General features: G+C 46.3%; 1 protein-coding gene across 6 annotated transcripts in view; it reads left to right on the forward strand.

Annotated features, from left to right (window-relative positions):
• The window catches only part of FRMD4B (FERM domain containing 4B), a 247633-nt gene that overhangs the window by 198411 nt on the left and 26226 nt on the right, over positions 1-22996 (forward strand). For all 6 annotated transcript variants that reach the window (XM_053378234.1, XM_053378235.1, XM_053378230.1 and 3 more), the window contains one exon: positions 21025-21101. In XM_053378234.1, coding sequence (XP_053234209.1) covers positions 21025-21101 — 77 coding nt within the window. The remainder of the gene's footprint in view (positions 1-21024; positions 21102-22996) is intronic.

The following is a 22996-nucleotide window of genomic DNA, read 5'->3' on the forward strand; positions in this document are numbered from 1 at the left end:
AGATACAACTAGTGTGCCAAATTTATTATTACTATTACAGTTAATTTCTTAATCACCTTCTAAGCCACCCGTTTCAATGTGATTTACAAAATGAGTGAATTTTCTCGTATGTATTTCATTTCACTTAATGTGAATATCTCTCAGTGAAACAATTCTGAGGTGGGGGATATTTGTATAATGCATACAGAAAGCTCATGGTAAACGTAAAATAGTTTCTTAGGAATGGAACGCTGGTGGTGAAAGTAATCTTATCTCCTGTACATTCACTTGCTTGTCGCTGCCTGCATGGATGACAAGGGTAGAGGGCAGGTTTTGCTTCACGTGAGCTTTCCTTTGGGGTATTGGCTAAGTTTTTGTGCAGATTAAATCTTCTGTTACAACAACATCTTGATTAATGCTAAAGTATGTGAGATGGGTGCACATGTAAACCCACATTATAAATATTTATACGTCACAAAATAAGAAAAGAAAACCAGATACGTTCGAGTCTATGCCACTAAGGGTACATTCAACATAAGGGGGGTGGGTTTGGGTATGCATGTGATTGAACACTCAGCAAAGCCACTCCACTCTTACCATACAATCTCACAAAGGGTATGTACTTAACACCAAACAGTACCAGTAATTCTTGTGACATAGATGATAAACAAATTGATTATTATATCAGCTCTCTCTGATACAGGCCAGAAATATAAGTTCATCTCTTATGCAAGCAGTTCAGTGTATACAAAAAGGGTTGATTTCAAAGAACGAGATATATACAATATATAGGTAAAATCTGCGAATACTGAATTATGCACTTTTTATTCATTCTAAGCTGCCATTAGACTGATCAGGACCTCAATACCTTAAGGACCACCTTTCCCCATAACAACCGACCTGGGCCCTGTGCTTGTCATCTGAGGCCATTCTCTATGTCCCTCCTCCCAGAGAGGTTCAGAAGGTGGCAGTAAGAGAACAGGCCTTTTCATTGGCTCGCCTGGTGCCATCATTACATGTCTTTAGATGCGAGGCAAAAGCATTCCTCTTTACCCATGCCTTCTACTATTAAATAATCTATGGCCTGTTAAAGCTGGGGGAGGGAGCTGTTATTACGATTATTTTGTTATTATGCTGTCTGTTGTTATGCTTTTTATTCTTTTTTTAAATTATTACTGGTGATCCGTAATGTGTTCTTAATGTTTTACACCTCCCTGGGTGGTATATAAATTGAATGAATTAATAAACTAATAATAATAATAATAATAATAATAATAATGGTTTCATTCTGTATGAGAAGGGAGAGTTGCTCTGTATTAAAACCATCAGATTCAGAACACATTTTTCGTTGTGTACACTCACATAAACATTCCTTTGTTTTCCGTCGTCAGCTGTTCCAAAGTTTTATGATCTGCTCTATAGTTTATAGCTTAACCATGATATACACAGATTTACATCTTGTGAGATGCAGAGTTTTTTCAATATGCCAAAACTTGCTCTCTCTTCCTGCATTTACAAGGAAATGCTGACTGTACACAGTTCCCATTGATGTATTCAAGGCTGGAAAGCGCCTGAGATTTTTAAGATACAGGTGCCTCTAGCAAGATTAAGGAGTGCTAACCTCTTTCTCTGGCACTGTTCCAGCCGGGTAAAACTAACCACATGATCTCCCTGCCTCACCCCCGTGGCCATTAGCCAATTCCACATTCTTTGAAGCTGCTGTCAGAGATAACCGCAAGCATCCTTTAGTTTCAACGTGCAACCTGAAAATAATCCTCTCCCAGATAAAGCCGAGTTGGGGTAGGGCGGCGGCGGGGGGGACGGGACCAACAGCTCTCTACTTTTCTTAAAAGAGAAATGAGGCATTTTATTTTGTAAATCCTACCCGTTCTACCACTTTCACCCCCTTCTCCCCCTGCTTCCATGATGCTAAGCCACCATCGACTGCTCTTTTGGCAGGTAGCAAGAGCAACGCATAGTGCAGCTCTCTGCTAAGGGCAGGAGAGTCACCTGAGGTTAGCTCTATGATGCTATTACCTCCTGCCATGCTGTGGAGCAGGCTTGGCCAACCAGGTGTGCCACAGACGCTGTTGAACTACAACCCCCGTCAGGGCCTGCCAGCATGTTGCACATAAGTATAAATTTTTCATACCTTTAAAAATGTCATTTTCCTATTCAGTAAGGGTAAAATCCTATACCTAAACGAGTAGGCATGTATGCAGTTGACTATTAATCCGAGATCAGTAACTGGTCCTGGGTTCAGGAGAAAGGCTTGGTATACAGCCTTTTAACACACTGTCATCACGCGCACATGTCACTGCTTACATTTTGTGGGTGAGTGTTTTTAACTCCCTACTGAAAAGAAAAATTGTCACCCCACACCTCGAATCAGATGTTGGCCAGGAGAAAGTATGCAGCCAATAGTGACTGAGGATCACACTAAACCTTTCTAAACTATCACTTAGGAGTTCTTTTCAGTGGAACAAAAAGCATTTCAGGTTTTCACTCTCCTTATAGTGCTGAGAATTACAAGGTTCTAGAGAATGCGAGGGGTTGTATTCTTGGACAGCATCTGATGTTTCAGAAAAGCTAGTAATTGATGCAGTCTCGTTCTCCTATATCTAGCCAACATCCACAGCATTTTTGGGGGGGGAGAGTTCAACACAGAGCCTTGGGCAATGCAGGTATTCCACCCCAAGTTGTTTTTGTAGGCATTAAGTTTTAGCAGAGTTCTTACGGGTTTTTGAGTCTGGCTCAGTGCAGAACAGACCTGATTAAAACCATTTATTTTCTGAGTAAATTGAAAATAAAGGGTTTTTTTTAATTTGATTTGTAATTTTCATTGAATTTTTTTATTTATTTAACAAACACATAGGCAAAGTATTAAATCAATAAGGAATAAAAAGAAAAACTTCAACTTGGTGCATGCTATTCCTACATATAGGGAGTTTACTGAAGGGGTAGCGTCATCACATTTAGTCCATTGACTGACTTATTAATCACACAAAAACCAAAAGTACTAGTAAATAAAGCGGTAGTAAATCTCTGATTACTCGGAGGTACCACTGACTCGCCTTGTCCCATCATAAATGTTATGAAGTGTTTATGAAAGCATTGTCCAATTTCACATCCCACAGCAGCCTCTTATCTCTGCTAAGGCTGTGTACCACAATTTGGACCACCAGGCCTGCAGTGAATGGAGTTGAGCAATAAAGGAAGCCCATTCCAAATTTTGGGCTGCATCACACTCCTAAAGGCATTACTTGGGAGTGTGGTGTGCCCCTGAGGACTAATTCCCTCGAGTCCCAAGCTCCCTTGGTGGCAGCAAGGTTTTGTAGTTTGGCCTGCCCCAAAGCCTGCCGCAGTGTGCTGCAATGGCTTCAAGGAACCATGAAAAATGTCCTGTTTGTTTTATTTATTTCCACTGCAGCAGTATTTAGGGACTACGGGAGCTGTGAAACCACCCCATTGCTACCAAGTAAAACTTGGGTAAGAAAACAAGTGGGAAAGTGGTGGCACCAGTGAGGAGGAGTCACTGCTATTTAACTCCTTTGTATTGAATTGAAAGGAAGCACTGGTTCAATTTTTCATGGTTTTAGTAGGAGGGTTGAACTTGAAAAATTATTTTTTTGGGGGGGCGAACCCACCCTTTTTCAGATATTGCTATTACCCTAGTTTTGACCCTTTCAAAATTCTAATCCATTCAGGGCTTTATTTTAGATGAGGAAAGCCCCTATAGGCCTATCCTAATCCCCTTTCTCTAAACTTGTGTTCCTAGACACTGTTGGATTCCAATTCCCTTCAGCCCAAACCAGCAAAACCAGTGTTCAAGATGGATGGGATGTCTGAGGGCTTAGTAAATTATATGTTGTTGCAAGTATCTCTTGTTTTCTGAAAAAAGTCATATTTGAGAATATTCTTATTTCCATAGTGCTTATTTCTGCAATCCACTCAAGGTGCTTAGGGTGGAATACATAGAATCATAGAACTGTAGATTTGGAAGGGATCCTGAGGATCATCTAGACCAACCCCCGGCAATGTAGAAATATGCAGCTGTCCCATATGGGGATCAAACATGCATTGTGCCTACTCCATTTTAATCTTCCTGACAAACCTGTGAAGTTGATTAAGATGACAGATAATGACTGGCCCAGGGCCATCCCATAAACTCATGGTTCAGTGGGGGATTGAACCCAGGTCTTCCTAGTCTGCCACTCAAGACAATACACCATACGCATTCTCTGGATGATGTTCTATATTCAGCAATTCAGAAATGGTTTTGTCTTCTATAAGGGGGTGGTCTTAAGGAAGGTGGAGAGTACACTGCAAGTTTACTTTGGAGACACTGGTTTTTATTTTTGCCCCAAGCAATATTATGAGGCTTGCAGCAATGACTCATCATCTGACGTGCATGTGTACTGCACTCTGTGATCATCCCTAATTTCTAGTTGCTTCATCTCATCTAAGGTAAATGACTGCCTGTTAAATGACTGCCTGGGACGACGGCTTCCCTGTTGATCTGTTCCTAGGCCAGATTTCCCCAACCTGGAGCCTGCAGAAGTTGTTGGCCCACACATCCAATGACACTTGATCATTGGCCCTACTAGCAAAGGATGATGGGAGTTGGAGTCTCAGGAGAAGGCTGCCCTAGACCTTTGTCCGCACTGCTGAATGTGGCCCTTAATTCAGTTTGCCAAACTCACACAGAAGCATAGTCACTAGTAAAACCCCTTGCAATGCCAGAATTGCAATTAAAGTGTCCAGGGCAAATAGCCATCCACCCTTTGCTTATAAACCTCCCAGGGAGTTCGTTCCACTGTCAAACAGCTCTTATTGTCAGAAAGTTTTTTCCTGGTGCTTAGTCACAATCTCCTTTCTTCTAATTTGAAGCCATTGGTTTGGGTCCTAGCCTCCGAAACAGGAGAAAATAAGACCCCTGGATTCTTTAAACATGTACTACTCATAAGCCAGGTGTCTCCCCATCTTATATTTGTGCACCTGGGTCTTCCTGCCTAAGTGTAGAACCTTACTTTGGTCCCTATTGAAATTCATTTTGTTAGTTTTGGCCCAGTTCTCCAATATGTAGAGGTCATCTTTAACCCCAATTCTGTCTTCTGCGGCATTAGCTACCCCTCCTGGTGTCATCTGCAAATTTGATGCCTTTTTAAAAAATCTCATTTCTGGGAAGCTAAAAATGAAGCAAGATATGGTGCAAGGTTTGCACCAATAAAAAACAAACAAACCCTAGGTTGCAAATGGCATTTTCTTGAGTAAAAGTTGTGTATAAAAAGGAAATGATGGTTATGGTCCTGTTTCTATCAGTCCCAAGCATATGGCAGGAGCATGTGTGGCAGGGAGTGAAAGGCCTCTTGGGGATGACTACAAAGCCTTGATCAGCCACAGACTGAAAGAGTAAAGAAAGGACTGAAAAATCAGATCAGGTTATAGAAATGCTTAGCTTCTGTGCTGAGCGGGTTTACACTGGATTTAGGGCAATCTGCTGAGGATTTAGGGCAGCCTAGCAAGGATGCCATTTCTGAGCAAGAGGGGAGTCCCAGCTGATAAAGCAACTTGGCCCCATGACAAAAGCATCAAGGAAACAAGTTGGGCAGGCTAGTTTCCCCCTCTTTCTTTCTTTCTTTCTTTCTTTCTTTCTTTCTTGGCCTAAGAAAACCCCAAGCTCCAAAGTAAATTGGCTCAATAAACAGATGTAAGGAAGGGACTATCCGGTGTATTGTACAGCATGTCACGTGTGCTACTGTCTGCTTTCTAGAAAGAAGTCATAGGGTGTGTGCTTTGTGCAAGTAGCTCATGGCTCTCAGGGAACAAGCCTGACACTAGCTAGAACTGATGGGGGTTGAAATTCACAGCAACTGGAGGGTGGCATTCAGAAGACATCTTAAGGCAGCCCTGTTCAGGGAAGTTTTTAACGTGTGATATTTTACTGTATTTTTGGTTTTTATGGAAGCCGCCCAGAGTGGCTGGGGAGGCCCAGCCAGATGGGCGGGGTATAAATAATAAATTATTATTATTATTATTATTATTATTATTATTATTATTATTATTATTATGGCAGGTTGAGGGGGGGATGTGATTAACCATTTGCTTGTGCTGTGGTTGCAGCATCATAAATATGTTCGTGCCATTGGAGGCAGGAGGCTGCTCTGGCCTGCCTCCTGCCACAGTGACAATGACCTGAAGGACATTGCCCCCAGGTGTGACTGGCCTAGGCTGAAGTGCAACAGCACAGCCTCCCCAAGGGAAGTGAGCATTTCATTCCGAGTTTGCAAACAGAACCTGAAACTGCTTCTTTTGTTAGGGCAAGTTGGTTGTTTCTCTGTGCCCTCGTCTGCCTTCTTTCCACCTTGTTCTTAATGTTTTTAGAGCACTTGGAAAAGGGGAACACCTTAATCTGTTTGTCAGTAATAGGGAAATGGAGATTCTTGTGTGCCTATAGCTCTCATGGGTGCTATTATTTATCTACACAGTTTGTTTTTAAATGACCTATGACTTCATCAGGCTTTTGCAGCTATATATTCAGGTTAAAGACGATCAGTTAGATTCCCCCAGGTGAACCTGGGAGTGAGTTCCATGGAAACAGTGTGTGCCTTACTTGGAAATAAATGTATTTGCATTTTCAAGAACAGGTTGCCAGCAAATGGCAAACATGTTTGGACTAAATCTGCGGAGAAGGCTCTATTTGCTGAATACTATGCTTATTTAGTCAATGGGAGCAATTCCCCATTTCACTTCTTCCTTGCTATGGAACTCTTGTGTAACTCCCATTCCTTGTAGCAGAACCTTATGCAAGAGAAGTTCCCGGTGGATTGTGTCTAGCAGGAGCGAAGAAATGTTGAGGCTGTTGAATTATTAACCTACAGCCCAGCCTTATGCCTGTTTATTCCACTGTGGCTTCATTTGTTTGGAGAGAAAAAACAGCTTTCGACAGCTAAACAGAATACAAACGTTTTACTTTTTATGGTATGCAATGTTCCTCCTTCCCCCCTGCCCAAGTTTTTGTGTTTTAACATTTCCCCCCTTGTTATAAGAAAAAAAACTGCTCCCTGGATGTAAGCCAGGAGCATAGTCAAAACATACTCTTATATAAGAAAAAAAGCATATGGAGAACTTTTGTTGTATACTTGGTGGAATTTCCCAGCGGGCTGTGTTTATGAAGAAGTTTTGCCAAAGCAAGGGAAGACTGGAGGAAAAGGAGCCCTTCGTTTTGCAGCTAGAAGCTAGTTGCTGGGAATCACAAGCAAGAAGAGTGCTGTTGTGCTCAGGTGCTGCTTGCAGGCTTCCCAGCAGTATCTGGTGGGCTGCTGTGAGAGCTGGGTTTGCGATTGGCCCGCTACATCAGGCGTGCATTATTTCCCCTGCACAGAAGCACTTTGAAGGCTTCTTTTGAAGCACACTTAAACGCCTGCTTTTCGTTGGGGGTCTGTGCATGGGGCTCATTGCTTAAGCCTCTAAATCAGGGCTGTTGTCTCCCTCTACGCTCTTGAGAATGCCTTCAGGTCTCCCACAAATCCTAGATACAACACTTTGGGAAGTGTTGCAAGTTTCAAGGACCTAATGAACTCTGAAGCATTTCTGAGAACACTGGCTTATAGTTGCATCACCACATCTTTTTAGTTCAGGTATTGGCTTGTAGCAATGGGTTATATATGTTTCAGAAGGGACACTGGAACAAGCCAAGACTACTGTCTATGCTCCGAGTATAGGCCAACGTTTGTTTCATTATTTCTAAAAAGGCATTACCAATCTTCTTAGTTGTTGAATGATCCTGCTCCCTCGCCAAGTGTTGCAGAGCCCGGCTGTTATACTTGTACAGTCCCAAAATGCGTTGGTCATAAAAGTAATGACTGATTAGGAGCATAGCAAACAGCCTTATACTAAGTTCACGCCACTGGTGCATTTAGCTCAGTATTGACCCTACTCTGATTGACAGTGACTCTCAAGGGTTTCAGACTGGGGCTATGCCAAGCCTTACCTGGAGATGCCAGCCATCAAACCTGGATACCTGCGTGCAAAGCAGATGCTCTACCACCAAGCTGCCATTTTGTGAAAAAACAGTATAGAATTGTGTTAAATAAAATAAAGGGTTGTATCTGTTGAAGCTCCAGGATCACTGCAGATGGTGACAGCAGCCACGAAATTAAAAGAGGCCTGTTTCTTGGGAGAAAAGCAATGACAAACCTAAACAGCATCTTAAAAAGCAGAGACATCACCTTCCCAACAAAGGTCCGTATAGTTAAAGCAATGGTTTTCCCAGTAGTGATGTATGGAAGTGAGAGCTGGACCCTAAAGAAGGCTAATTGCCGAAGAATTGATGCTTTTGAATTATGGTGCTGGAGGAGACTCTTGAGAGTCCCATGGACTGCAAGAAGATCAGACCTATCCGTTCTTAAGGAAATCAGCCCTGAGTGCTCACTAGAAGGACAGATCCTGAAGCTGAGGCTCCAATACTTTGGCGACTTCACAAGAAAAGAAAACTCCCTGGAAAAGACCCTGATTTTGGGAAAGTTTGAGGGCACAAGGAGAAGGGGACGACAGAGGACAAGGTGGTTGGACAGTGTTCTCAAAGCTACTAACATGAGTTTGACCAAACTGCGGGAGGCAGTGGAAGACAGGAGTGCCTGGCATGCTCTGGTCCATGGGGCCCCGAAGAGTCGGACACGACTAAACAAAAAAACAACAACAACATCTGTTGAAGTAGTTCCATCAGCACAAGGACTTACAGCTGCACAATGGGATTATCTCTCCCCGTGCCACCCCCCCAAATCTGTTCTGAGGATTTCCCCAACCCTCTGGAGCAGATTTCAGGTGTGCGAGGGAAGGGATGCCCTGTTGGGCAGGTGGAAGTTTGTGTGCTAACGAGACAGCTTCATTGAATACAGCCCAGCGCCTGGAGCGGCCTCCTGCCAATGACTGAACTGGGATTTTAGGCTCAGAGTCTATTGAGCTGCATTTGTGCTTGCTCTCCCTTTCTCTCTTTTCTGTGCTGATATGTGTGACTTACTCAGAAGCAGTAAATGTGCCTACTACAGTTGCAGACTTGCATGATTAACACCAATACCAGGAATGGTAAATGTCTCAAGCATTGCTTGTGTACACAGCAAACGTGTGTGTTCAGCTGCGCACACTTCATGTTACGGCACTTTAAGATAAAGTGCCTCCGTCACTTCGTTGGCTTTCGAGAATCATTCTTCGCAAGCCTATAAAATAAATGGCAAAGTGGCATTGTCCCTTACGCATACTTGCAAGGCTGCTGGGTGGTAAATATTGCTGTGGTTTCTCCCTGCTCTCTCTGCCTAAGGTTGGGCTGTGCTCAGTGAGCCAATAGAGGTGGGAGGTGGGGGTGAGGGGATTGATGAAAGAGAGGCAGTGAAGACCCCCTGGTGAACAGACAGGGTAACTAGAAAGGAATTTCTTCCTGTCAAGCACAAATCATTCTAATGGGAGACCACTGCTCCCTAAAGGTATCAAACCGAAGCCATTCCATGAATACTACTTGATAATCTCACTTAACGGTACAGCTAACCTGGAGGTTCTTCCAATGCTGTTAACAGGAAGAGAATGTAAGAGGCTGCTGTATGTTGAGTTAGGCCAATGGTCCATCCAGCTCAGTATTGCATGCACTGACCGATAGAGGTTCCCAAGTGATTGAGACCTGGAGATGCAAGGGGTAGAACCTGAGGCCTTCTACATGCAAAGTTAGGGCTGCCATATGTCCAGGTTTTCCTTGACACTCCCAGGCAGATTTTCAGCAAGTGGGCAAAATGTCTGGGAAAACCTGGAGGTATGGCAAGGGGGTTACGCTCAACAACTACAAAACAAAACTTTGTCCAGATTTTCACTTTTAGGAATAGGGCAACCCTATACAAAGAGGATGCTCTTAACCACCGAGCTTCAGTTTTTACCCCATATGGTGCAAGGTACAGCAATGCTTTGCCTAAACAGGAACAGCTCTTAGCTTAAGTTTCAGAAGCTCATAAGGACAAATTTGTGCAAGGGGGCAGAAATTATTATGTGGACTAATTCTATTGATTTATCTACTTATTATATTTCTGTCTGGCCTTTTTTCCAATGCAGCATGTTTGGTTCTTTTCCCTCCCACCTACCCACCCACCCACTCCATTTCGTTTCCCCAATAAACTTGTGAGGTAGGTAGGTCAGGCTGAAAGATAGCGATGGGCCTAAGGTCACCCAGTGAGCTTCAAAGCTGAGCAGGGAGTTGAACCTTGGTCTCTCCAGGCCTAATTGAGTTCATTCCCCATCGGCTTTATTGTTTCTTCTTCACTTGGGGAAGAATCAGCTCAGCAGGCTGTACAGTGGAGGTTCATAAGGTTCATAAGGAGGACCATGAGGAGAAAGTGGAGAGAGAGTTGTGAAAGTCACCATGTTTAAACTAGCCCTGTCTTGTTACAGTTAGTGGAGCAACACTGAGCCAAGCTGTAGCAAGGATTATTAATACAGTGGTACATCAGGTTACATACACTTCAGGTTACAGACTCTGCTAACCCAGAAATAGTGCTTCAGGTTAGGAACTTTGCTTCAGGATGAGAACAGAAATCGTGCTCCGGTGGCACGGCAGCAGCAGAAGGCCCCATTAGCTAAAGTGGTGCTTCAGGTTAAGAACAGTTTCAGGTTAAGTACGGACCTCCGGAACGAATTAACAGCCTTTTTTCTTAAAACAGATGGTAAATGCAGCGTTACAAACTTATTTAAAGTCAGTTATTTATTTAAAGTCATTTTACCTTGCTGTTCAGCTGAGGGGGAAATTCTCATGGTGGATTACAGTAATCAATAATATGGTCTCTGCCCTCAGGTTGCAGTCTAAAAGACATGACATAAAAGGAAAAGGAATTAGGAAGGAGGAGGAGGGGAGGCAAACTCTGCCACTGCTTCTTACATCACCATCTTACCCTTATTGATTCAGTAGTGAGTCCTATTGAATTCAGCTGGACTTATTCCCAGGGAGGTGGTGTTAGGACTGCAGTCATAGTTACCAAGTTATTACAAGTGTTCTTTCCAGTAGGGAAAGTTGAAGCAAGCGCCATGCACTTGCTCACGTTCTGGCCAATGGTTGGTCCTCCCACCTGTTACAGTTTTCTTTCTGGGAGGTAAGGGCAGAGCAGCCTCCCACTGGCCCCTTGACTCCCTCAAAATTGGGGGACTGAAGGGATTATGGTCTTTAAAATTACCGTATTTTTTGTCCCATAGGACGCACCGGCCCATAGGATGCACCTAGTTTTTGGGGGGGGAAATAAAGGAAAAAAATTTTTCCTTTATTTCCCGCCCAAAACCAGGTCGGGGAATCCAAACCAGGTCGGGGAACAGCGGGATGGCGGCACTCCGCCTCCCCGCTGTCCCCCGAGCTTGTGGGGCTGCCCGATGTCTGCCCGAAGCGCGGGGAGCTCTGCTTCAGCGCGCCCCGCGCTCCGTGCAGCAGGCTGCTATCCACAGCCTAGGGAGCCCTGCGGATAGCTTCCTGAAGCCTGGAGAGCGAGAGGGGTCGGTGCGCACCGACCCCTCTCGCTCTCCAAGCTTCAGCGAAAGCCTGCATTCGCCCCATAGGACGCACACAGATTTCCCCTTCATTTTTGGAGGGGAGAAAGTGCGTCCTATAGGGCGATAAATACGGTAATAAGAAATCGGTACATCAGAAGGATATTATACTGATGTGCTGAGACAGAACTCAGTGCCACAGCCCCTGCCATGAGAGCTGGTAGTGAGGCACACAGAGCGGGCAAATACTCAGGATGCTGACGCATCGCCTGATAAATTCCTCACTGCCCTGCATGGTTCTCCCCATTTTATCCTCACACCTTTCTTATAAAAGTTCTTTCACCTTGCAGGCTTTTCCTGCAAGTAGAAAGTTAGCAGAAAGGTTTAGCCTAGTCCTCTCCCAATTTTCTCCTTGCAGGGAGGTTTTTCTTGGGGGGGAGCATTCAAAAGCAGTATTTTTTATCTGCAGCCTGCAGCACTTTGGTCCATCCCCATGTTCTTATGCTGCACACCTCGATTCAGCCCCATGTCGATCTACAAACAGAAAACAAAAAACCACCAGGCGGTTGAACCCTGTTTTCTCCCAGCTCCCATTCATACTCCTTGAGTGCAGAGCCACTTCTCCTTTACAGATGCAAAGTTTATTTGTGTCAATGTTTGCTGCCTGCCTGCTTTTCCTCTCAGAAAGAAGCTCAAAGTTCCTAATAGCAGCAGACCTCAGCCCGCCCCCGCTAACAACAACAACAACAATAATAATACCACCAAATAACAACAGTCCAAACAATATGAAAAATTATTCAACAAAATATAGATTGAGCACAATTGCTATGTAGGATCAGGGTGCCCAAATTATACTGTGATGCTTCAGGCTCATTTGCTTGCTTTACGGATTATACATTGAATAACTTTTAAACCTTTTTGAATGGTGCTAAGTATTTTGTTGACAGTTTTGGGTTGGATCCCTACTTGTGTGAGTGGAAATACACCTCTCCAATGTCTCTGGCACACACACAAATGCACATGCAGGTCTTGTTTTCCCTGATCGGGTCTTTAAAGCAGCATATTATTGAAGTCTACTTGGGCAGAGCTAGTGCACAGGTGCATAGGAACCTGCCTTTTACTGGGTCTAGACTATTGGTCTATCTAGCTCAATATTTGTCTACACTGACTGGCAGCATCTCTCTCCCAGCTCTACCTGGAAGTGCCAGGGTTTGAACCTGGGACTTTCTACATGCAAAGTGAACACTCTTCCACTGAGCTATGGCCCACTCCGTTGCAACGCAGTCAATAAGAGTGCTGGAGACCTAGGTTCAGGGTTCCCCCTCCCCTCACTGGGGTCAACCTAACCAACCTCCCAGGGTTGTCGTGAAGCTAAAGGCCAGGAGAAGAGCCATGTATTCTGCCTTGGCTAGAGGGAAGCTGGAACATAAATACGACAAATAAAAAGGCAGCCTTTTCCAGCCACGAACATTGAGGGATCTCTGAGGTGCTTACTCATGTGCCACACCCGACCTCTTCCTAGTCAAACAGGTTGTCTCTCTTGGTATGTTGCCGGTGCCCTTTCTGGCTTCCCACAGATACGCAGAGAGCATCACATAAGATGTCACTGTGAATTAAAACATTCCAAAGGAAGTGATAAGGGGGGGGGAGCATGGTAAGTTGGAGTCATTATTAGTCAGAGAGCGATAAGGCAGGGAGACGCTGTGCTTTCCAAGAGATCTTGTTTCACACACACCTCCTTTTTCGTTCTCTCGGGGGTTTTTATTATTATTAAATGAAAATGATAGCTGAGTTGAAAGGAAGTGCGGCTGGAATGTGGCAAAGTCTTCCTGTAAAACCTGTTGCCTTTCGATAGCGTGCGCAAGGGCAGAGGGGAGGCTGCTTTTCAGCAGACTTGACCAGAGAACTGCAGCTGTGAAAGTCCTTCCTTCCCTCTCTCTCCTCCATGCCAGCTGCGTCCTTCCTCTTGCGGGACACCCATCACCAGCTCTTCTCCTCCCTTGCCCCCTTGTGCGAGGAGGAGGAGGAGGAGGAGGAGGAGAGACAGCTGTGGAATGGGGAGGCAGCCTCCCTGGCGATAAAAGCTGATGATGTCAGCAGTGTGTCAGCGGAGGGAGGCAGCCAGCCTGTGAGACAGGGAGTTACACCTAGCTAAGTGTCTGAAAGTCGGGCAGAGGAGTTGAGACAGGAAGTTGCCCTGCTCACTAGGTGAAAGGAATTTGAGAGGTTGGTTGGAGAGCGGAGGATTTCCCTAAGCATGTATTGTTTTTGAAAAGCCAAACACCGCACCACAACGGCGCTTTTGAGACATGTGGATATGGAATAACCAAAATCCTTCAAGAAATCAGCTCCGACTAAGAGACCCAGGTAAGCACAGAGGATCTTGCGCCTGGTTTTCCACTACAGCTGCCTTCCTTTTCTGCCCTGTGGGTGAAGTGTTAGTGTAAGGCTGCATGGTTTTGCCCTTCCAAAAGCTGGAGGGGGAAGGAGAAAACTGTCTGTATCAGGCTGTGACCCTAAGTGTATCTAAGTGGGCATAGTTCAGTTTAAATCAGCCAGGCTGGTGCCTCATAAAGTGTGTAAGATCAGGAAGTTAACGAGCTTACAGGTTTGACTAGCTGTTGAAATCATCTCACAGGCTGAAAGGTTTCAAATTCTCTTTTGATACTTCTTGCCTGGGTCAAATTTATGTTTTGTGATGGTGAACTTTCCAGGGCTTGCTTGCTTGCTTGCTTGCTTGCTTGCTTGCTTGCTTGCTTGCTTGCTTGCTTTATAGATGCAGAATATTGTGAGGCTGTTTTATGCACATTTTTTAATGGAATGAGAACTGGGTTGGTCAGCAACCAAGGCTGCTGAAACATTCCTGTGAGCCAGAAACAGGGTATTTTTTTAAAGCACAAATCACATCTCATGTGTAGCCTCCTTTTCAACAGAGAAGTCTAGTAAAACAATCATAAAGCACAGTTTGGGCAAAGGCACAGTTCGGATCCAGCGGGATTTCTGAAGATGAAAGGCTTGCAGAAAGAGTGGTGCCTGGTTCTTCCATGAACACATGTGAAGGATTAGGTCTTATTTATGGCATGAGATAAGTGCATTTAAAATAAATTTTAAAAATTGTAATCTTTGATGTCTTTGAAGTGTATGGATGCAGAGTGCTGTGGGCTACAGTTTGTTTCTCCACTGCAATGGTACACAGCAGCTTATACACACATACACATATTGTTGTATATGTGAAGAATTAAATGTCTCAATGAGTGGGCATGGACTGCAGATTTGTTTGGTGCATACACAAAGTGTGCTCTTCATTGAAATGAATCCTGTGGATGTTTATACTAAAGGTCAGTTCTGCTGTGTTGGAAGGAATTTCTTTGCAAAAAAAAAAGTGTGCATAGGATTGTAGCCTAAGGACTTGGCATTCAGTGGGTCCTATGCACACTAACAATGCGATTTCTATGCATGTTTATTCAGATGTTGGACTTACTCCCAGATAAGTGTGTATAGATTGCAGATATTCTTGGCAGTAAACCATATTGAACACTGGCACTTACTCTCAAGCAAACAATAATAGGAGCAGAATGAAAAGTTGCGGTCGTACTAGCTCACAGAATTGTAGAGTTGGAGGGTACCCCAAAAACCATCTAGTTCAACCCCATGCAATGCAGGAATCCTGTCTACAGCCATCCCTGGGTGGGCTCATACCACCAAGCTTCTGGTAAACAGCCAAACACACTCACCCTTTGTTCTAGGGGTGCCCAAGCACAGTTACTGCAGTGTATGTGTTGATGAACAATAGCATTCATAAAACAAAAGCAAATAATTCCACATGGGAGCAGAGGTTTGGTGGAACCTGGAAGCGTGCTGCATTGTCTTTCATTTCAGTTTGCCCAATGTGTAGAGATGTTCTTTTCTTAGTTTAATATCAACCCTTTAGCACCATCTCAGCTGCTCCATCAACATCAACAACAAAGGACTTCATAGCTAAATCACAGTATTGACCACACATGTCCAAACTTATTGCCTCCAGCTTGACCTCTGGTGGGCAGGACAACTATGAAAACTTTTTGACTTTGTTTTACACTAGTGCTCCTTGAGGAGAATTTTAGGAAGCTGTGCCGCTTCCTTCTGTAAGGTCTAAGCAACTAAGAGGGCAGCTATAACCTGGTAGAGCATGAGACTCTTAATCTCAGGATTGTGGGCAAAAGATTCCTGCATTATAGGGGGTTGAACTAGATGACTCACGTGGACCCTTCCAACTCCACAATTCTATGATTCCAAGAGAGAACTGGCTGATAAATTAGAAAAAGGTGTATTTGCATAGGTCGGGTATAGAAGGTGGCAATTATTTATGGACCATTGACATTATTCGATATGGAATACTGGCTGGGCCTATAGCTCAGTGGCAGATCACGAACTTCTCATGGAAAAGGTTGCAGGTTCAGCCCCAGCAGCTCCAGCTAAGGCTCAGAGAGATATCCTGGAGACCTGCCGCAAGTCATTGTAGACCAAGTATGGAGAACCCATGGTCCTCCTGATGTTGCTGGAACTACAGCTCCCATCAGGTGGTCCTGGGTGATGGGAGTTGTGGTTCCACAATAACTGGAGAGCAACAGGTTCCCTACCGCTGGTGTAGACAATACTGAAGTAGATGGGCCAGTAGTCTGACTCAGTATAATATAGCTTCCTGTGTCCTATGACCATCTCTGGAAAAGCCAAGGCTCAGTAGCAGAGCACCTCTGGCATCAGTGGTTCAATCTTGGGCATCTCCTGGTGGGGCTGAGACCACGTCCCCGTCCCCGACTGAAATCCTGGGTAGCTTCTGCCTTGCAGTGTAGACAATGCTGAGTTAGATGGACAATTGACCTGAGTTGGTATAAGGCAGCTTCCTGTGTTCCTAATAATTCGCTAATCTTTTGACTGTGGTAAGAGATGCATTTTTGGAAGATCATGGGGAGACTCCTGCCCTCTTTTTGCCACGCTCCAGCCTCTTCCTTGCCATGTCCTGTTCACATGCTCACTCCAGTTTCCTCTTTCTCCACCCTCTGCAAGCCCTACTTCTTCCCTGTTTGTTCCCTATTCTTCCACCCCTGTTTCTTCCTGTTCCCATGGAAAGCCGGCACATGGAGCTGCTTTCAAGAGCTGCGCAACACCTCTTGCGTTGTCTGAGGCTTCACGAAGAGGCCCCCAAGGCATCGCCACTGCTGCCAGCACCGGGTGCCAAACTAATTCAAATCATAGCGTCAGCAGCACTGCTTCCAGGGCCTCTATCGGCAATATGAGTAAGGATAAAGTTCACATGCCCCTTTTGGGTGTGTGTGTGGGAGGGATGTTGAATTCTCCCCAAGGTTACTCTTCACTGTCCCTTTGCAGTGAAATCGCTACTAGTCACCATATCCCAGAGAATACTGTTGGTTTATTTGTTTATTCCAGGTTCCATAGTTACCGTATTTTTCGCACGATTGGACGCACCGGACCATAGGGCGCACCTAGTTTTTTGGGGGGGAAATAAAGGAAAAAAAATTTCCCTTTATTTCCCCCCCCCCAAAAGCAGGTCAGGGAAACCGAACCAGGTCGAGGAACAGCGGGATAGTGGCGCTGCGCCTCCCTGCTGTCCCCCGAGCTTGTGGGGCTGGCTGATGTCTGCCTGGCGCGAGGGGCGCTCTGCTTCAGGGCGTCCCACCCGCCGGGCGGCAGGCTGCTATCCGCAGCTTGGAGAGCCTTGCGGGGAACTCCTGCAGGGCTCCCCACCCTGCGGATGTCTGCCCGGCGCGAGGGGCGCTCTGATTCAGGGCGCCCCGCCCGCCGGGCGGCAGGCTGCTATCCGCAGCTTGGGGAGCCTTGCAGGGAACTCCTGCAGGGCTCCCCACCCTGCGGATGTCTGCCCGGCGCGAGGGGCGCTCTGATTCAGGGTGCCCCACCCGCCGGGCGGCAGGCTGCTATCCGCAGCTTGGGGAGCCTTGCAGGGAACTCCTGCAGGGCTCCCCACCCTGCGGATGTCTGCCCGGCGCGAGGGGCGCTCTGATTCAGGGCGCCCCACCCGCCGGGCGGCAGGCTGCTATCCGCAGCTTGGGGAGCCTTGCAGGGAACTCCTGCAGGGCTCCCCACCCTGCGGATGTCTGCCCGGCGCGAGGGGCGCTCTGATTCAGGGCGCCCCACCCGCCGGGCGGCAGGCTGCTATCCGCAGCTTGGGGAGCCTTGCAGGGAACTCCTGCAGGGCTCCCCACCCTGCGGATGTGTTCCCGAAGCGCCGGGCGCTCTACTTTCAGGGCGCCCGACGCTCCGGGAAGCAGGCTGCTATCCGCAGCCTAGACATCCCTGCGGGACCTCCCGCAGGGTTGCCTAGGCTGCGGATGAGTTCCCGAAGCGCCGGGCGCTCTGCTTTCAGGGCGCCCGACGCTCCGGGAAGCAGGCTGCTATCCGCAGCCTAGACATCCCTGCGGGACCTCCCGCAGGGTTGCCTAGGCTGCGGATGAGTTCCCGAAGCGCCGGGCGCTCTGCTTTCAGGGCGCCCGACGCTCCGGGAAGCAGGCTGCTATCCGTAGCCTAGACATCCCTGCGGGATCTCCCACAGGGTTGCCTAGGCTGCGGATGAGTTCCCGAAGCGCCGGGCGCTCTGCTTTCAGGGCGCCCGACGCTCCGGGAAGCAGGCTGCGGATGAGTTCCCGAAGCGCCGGGCGCTCTGCTTTCAGGGCGCCCGACGCTCCGGGAAGCAGGCTGCTATCCGCAGCCTAGACACAGCTAGCGGAGCGCTAATCCCGAAGCTTGGGGCTGCGGAGCTCAGCGCGCCCCAAGCTTCTGGGTGCCGGCAAGGTCTAGACGGCTAGCGGAGACCTTGCCGGCACCCAGAAGCTTGGGGCGCGCTGAGCTCCGCACGCCCCAAGCTTCGGGATTAATGCAGCGCTCCGCTAGCCGTGGGAGAGCTGGGTCTCCCACGGCTAGCGGATAGCTTCCTGAAGCCTGGAGAGCGAGAGGGGTCGGTGCGCACCGACCCCTCTCACTTTCCAGGCTTCAGCGAAAGCCTGCATTCGCTCCATAGGACGCACACACATTTTCCCTTGCTTTTTAGGAGGGAAAAAGTGCGTCCTATGGTGCGAAAAATACGGTACCTTTGACTGGACTTAACCGTCCAGGGGTCCTTTACCTTTACCTTGATACAGTTAGAAATCTCACTGCTTAGCATCTGTTCACAAGGCCACGTGAAATTTGAGGTGGGAGGGGGGAAGATTTCTTTGCTTTCTAGTATCAGCTCAGTTGGTTAGAGCATGCTGCTGATAACACCAAGGTCACAAGTTCGATCCTGCTATGGAACAGCTGCATACTCCTGCATTGCAGGGGGTTAGGCTAGATGATCCCAAAGGTCCCTTCCAACTCTACAATTCTGCAATTTATCTCTTACACTATTAATATGCCATGCATCAAGCCTGCTGGGCTAAACTGAAGCATGAGCAGAGGCTCTTCAAAGGAAGTTGCTTAAGAGACCTATGCAGCCTGATACAGTTCATGCTTGGACACAAGCCAGCCTCTGGATTCCAGGTTGTTGTTGTTTGAGTGGGTGGGGATGAGTGGGTAGACTGCTGTTGTCCTCATTTCCTACTTGTGGGCTTTCAGAGAGAGCGGATTGGCCACTGTGGGAGACAAGACATTGGACTAGATAGGCTTTTGGTCTTACCCAGCAGAGCTCTCTGTGTGTTCTTAAATTTAACTGAGTTAACTGAGTGTGGCTTATTTAGCTGTGCCTGCATGTAGCCACAGCTGGCTTTGCAGCACAATCCGGTGCATGCGTGTTCAGAAGCAAGTCCCACTGTGCCCAGTGGGACTTACTCCCAAGCAAGTGTGCACAGGAAGGCAATGAACATCTTTACTGAGCACAAACCACAGAAATGTTATCTGCGTAGCCCACGGGTGCCTAATGTTTCCCATTGATAGCTCCCATTTCACAGAGTAAGCGACCCACATACTGTGTCATTGTGGTGTGCTTGGTGAATCTGCACGTTGTAACACTCCGTACTTTTGTCTACATGCTCCTCCACTTCTATGCATCTGGGAATGGTCCAAGTAAGGCATTAGGTGTCTCCAAACATGTTTAATTTTACCACACTACTTGAGTTAAACCATGGCTGGAGAGATCATAATTTTGCTCTGTTATTTACAAACAGTCCAAGCGAAACTTAAATGCCTTCCTTAATTTCTTCCCCCTAACCCCCATACCTCTTTTTTTTATTTTTCATGCTAACAAAGTTGTCTGTGAGAATTGCATACTGCAGATGGATTGCACTTTCATTTCCAACTGAGGCTCAGTTAGGGTGAGCTTGCCAATCCCTCTTTAGCTCATCGATCTATAATGGATTTTTTTATTAAAAAAAACTAGACAGGTGCACAACACTCACTGCCCCAAGGCAAATGAGACGATAATCTCTGGGATTCCTTGTTTCCACTAAGTATAGAGGGGGTGAAATGTTGCGCACAGAAAGAGAATTGTTCTGTACATGCATTGAATTTTTCTTTCTGAGCCTGCAGAAGACAGACAGTTTTTGTGTGCATGTCCTGTATCTTTTGGTGGTTTCTCTCCTTCCTCTGCTCCCCACTGCCCCTCTTGTTTTCTGCGTCAGTGCAGCATCACTGATTGCTTAATGCATGTCCTTTTTTTATCATTATTGCAAGTACTGCTTGTGCACTGCCTGTGTAGAGCTTGTGAGCTTCCTATAGGCATTTGATTGGGCACTGGGAGAACAGGACACTGGACTTGGTGGCTCACCGGCCTGATCCAGCAAGGTTCTTCTTCCTACCCTCTTACGCCTTTTATGAAACCAGCAAACTCCATCAGTTGCTGGATAGTGGTGCACCGGCAACATCCCCAGTCTGTCTCTTTTGTCCAGCATGTTTTCCTTAAAAGGACTTCATCTGCACCTTGTGGGAGAGCAATCACATCACTCTATCTCTTGGATGCTGTCCATGAAATGAAGTTTTAAAAAATGAGCCTGTACAGGACATGGAATCTTGTGGTTTCAAACCTCTGACACCAGGGGTTTTTAACTGATGGGTTCACTCCTCACTCCTACTGACCTGATGTGCCACTCCAAAGCATATCAGGCCTCTTTGGACATTGGTTTACCCATAGGGAAGTGATATATGGTGGTCAGAGTGGGAAAGGGAAATTACTTTTTGTTGTTTATATTAAGTCTGCTTTGGCTCAAAATGAAGAATGCCTTTAGTTACCCTCCCCAAGACAGCAGTGTTTGTTAGACATAAATCCCGGAATTTGTTCTGGGTTGGAGGATGAGCAGAGGATGGCAGAAGTAAGAGACGCCACTACCTGAAGTTAAAACACACTTGCAAAATGCAATTAGCTACGTACTGTTTATCATGACGTGGTCCTTTTAATCTTACAAATGCATAGTGAGTTGTTGTTTTGCACAATTAATCCTTTGCTGTAATTTGGGTTTCTTTGAAATTAAAGTTCTGTGGAATATAATTCTTAATAATGTGGCTGGCTCTTACATAATTGTCTTTCTTGTTTTGTTTCTCTCACTCTTCCAGTTATTCCAATGGAAACAGCTGGAGAATCTTTATTTCCGTGAGAAGAAATTTGCTGTTGAGGTTCACGATCCCCGTAGGTAAGCAGTGTGTTTGTGTGCCATATCCAAAACATTCGTTTGTCATGCAGCTGAACCCCTGGGACCTAAATCCATTGCACTGAACACCACAAGTTAATGTTTCGCCGCATATATGGCTAAGCTTGCATTGCTTGTGCCATCCACAGTATTTATCTCTTTGGCAGCACAAAGCGAACATATCACAACCCTTCTTTTCCCTTTTAGCACAAGTGGGTTTCGGTCACCTCATGAAAAGTTGCTGCGTGCACCAGTTTTATAGGACAAATAAAACAAATTCTGGCACACGCTGTAAAAACCTGCTGGGAAATCGCTACAGGCCTGAATCCACTGGAAATGTCTGCTGCAAATCTTCTATGTAAATAAACGAGAGATGTTTAGTATGCGGTTGCAGTTGTGCCTAAATAGCTTGGGCACAATATTTCTAAGACGCTACACTTGCTTGCTTGTATCTAAAATTAACCTAAGAGTACAATACGAAATACATGCTTTAATTGTGACTGTTGTTGTTGCTTTTTTAAAACAACAACAACTAAACATTCATTGTTTATACCACAAAAATTCATATGAACTGCAGAAGTTAACAAATCCCAAGTCTACACAGTCACACCATAAAAACCACAGGGAGCAGGGGATGAGTATGTTAGGGAAGCTTAAGAGTGCATCCCTATGCATGGCTAATCCAAAGTAAGTTGCATTGAGTTTTGCGTGACTTACTCTTGGGGAAGGATGTAATGTTGCTGTTGCATTGATACACATCCTTCCCTGAGATGTCCACAGGAGGATACATTTATTTAGTAAGGTCTTTCTAGAGCAGGGATAGGGAACCTGTGGCCCTCCCAGATGTTTTTAGATGTCTTGGGATGACACTTCTCAGCATCCTTGACCACCGGCCATGCTGGCTGGAGCTGATGGGAGCTGGCATCCCATAGCAGACCTGGTGTGCTTTTTGGAGACCTGGTGGAAGTGGTGGGTGGACCAGATCATTCTCAGCTGGGCTTGCTTGGCTTCTTGGAGCAAGCACTGGTCTGCAAGGAATGGGTGGGGCAGAAGGGAGAGTTGCAGTCATTCATAAAAATTCTGCCTTTCTGCAGAGGCTGGACAGGCATGCTGTTGGCACACTGCCTATGTAGACTGATGACAAAGATCTGGTTAAAAAATAATCTGTGCATGCTCTGAAGGAGGAGGAGGAAGAGAGGGGTCAGACTGCTTCATGTACATCTCGGGAGTGGTTTTGCATTTGTGAGTCAGTTCTCTAACAAAGAGGAAGGTAAAAAAGCCTGGGTGTAACAGAAACCTCTTTCTCACTGAGGTGGCAAACCTGAGTCTGGAGTATACTACTTCAGATTGCAGATCATAATGGGTGTGCGTGTGTGTCATGATCAAATACTTCTCCATGCATAAACTCCAGGTGGTGGTGCTGGCTATTGGTTTCCCCCACCTTAGTGTTACCCTTGTAGAGATCAATAGGGAGGATGGGGACAAAACTTGAATTAGTCGGCTCTACCTGCCATTAACTCTTGCTGTGGCGCTGTGGGTTAAACCACAGAACCTAGGGCTTGCCAATCAGAAGGTTGGTGGTTCGAATCCCCGCACGGGGTGAGCTCCCGTTTCTCGGTCCCTGCTCCTGCCAACCTAGCAGTTCGAAAGCATGTCAAAGTGCAAGTAGATAAATGGGTACCGCTCCAGCGGGAAGGTAAATGGCATTTCCGTGTGCTGCTCTGGTTCGCCAGAAGTGGCTTAGTCATGCTGGCCACATGACCCGGAAGCTGTACGCCGGCTCCCTCAGCCAGTAAAGCGAGATGAGCACCGCAACCCCAGAGTCGTCCACAACTGGACCTAATGGTCAGGGGTCCCTTTACCTTTAACTTTACCACCTACTTTTGGTTTTCCTGCCG

This window comes from Podarcis raffonei, chromosome 2, assembly GCF_027172205.1.
Source record: "Podarcis raffonei isolate rPodRaf1 chromosome 2, rPodRaf1.pri, whole genome shotgun sequence".
Lineage (NCBI taxonomy): Eukaryota > Metazoa > Chordata > Lepidosauria > Squamata > Lacertidae > Podarcis > Podarcis raffonei.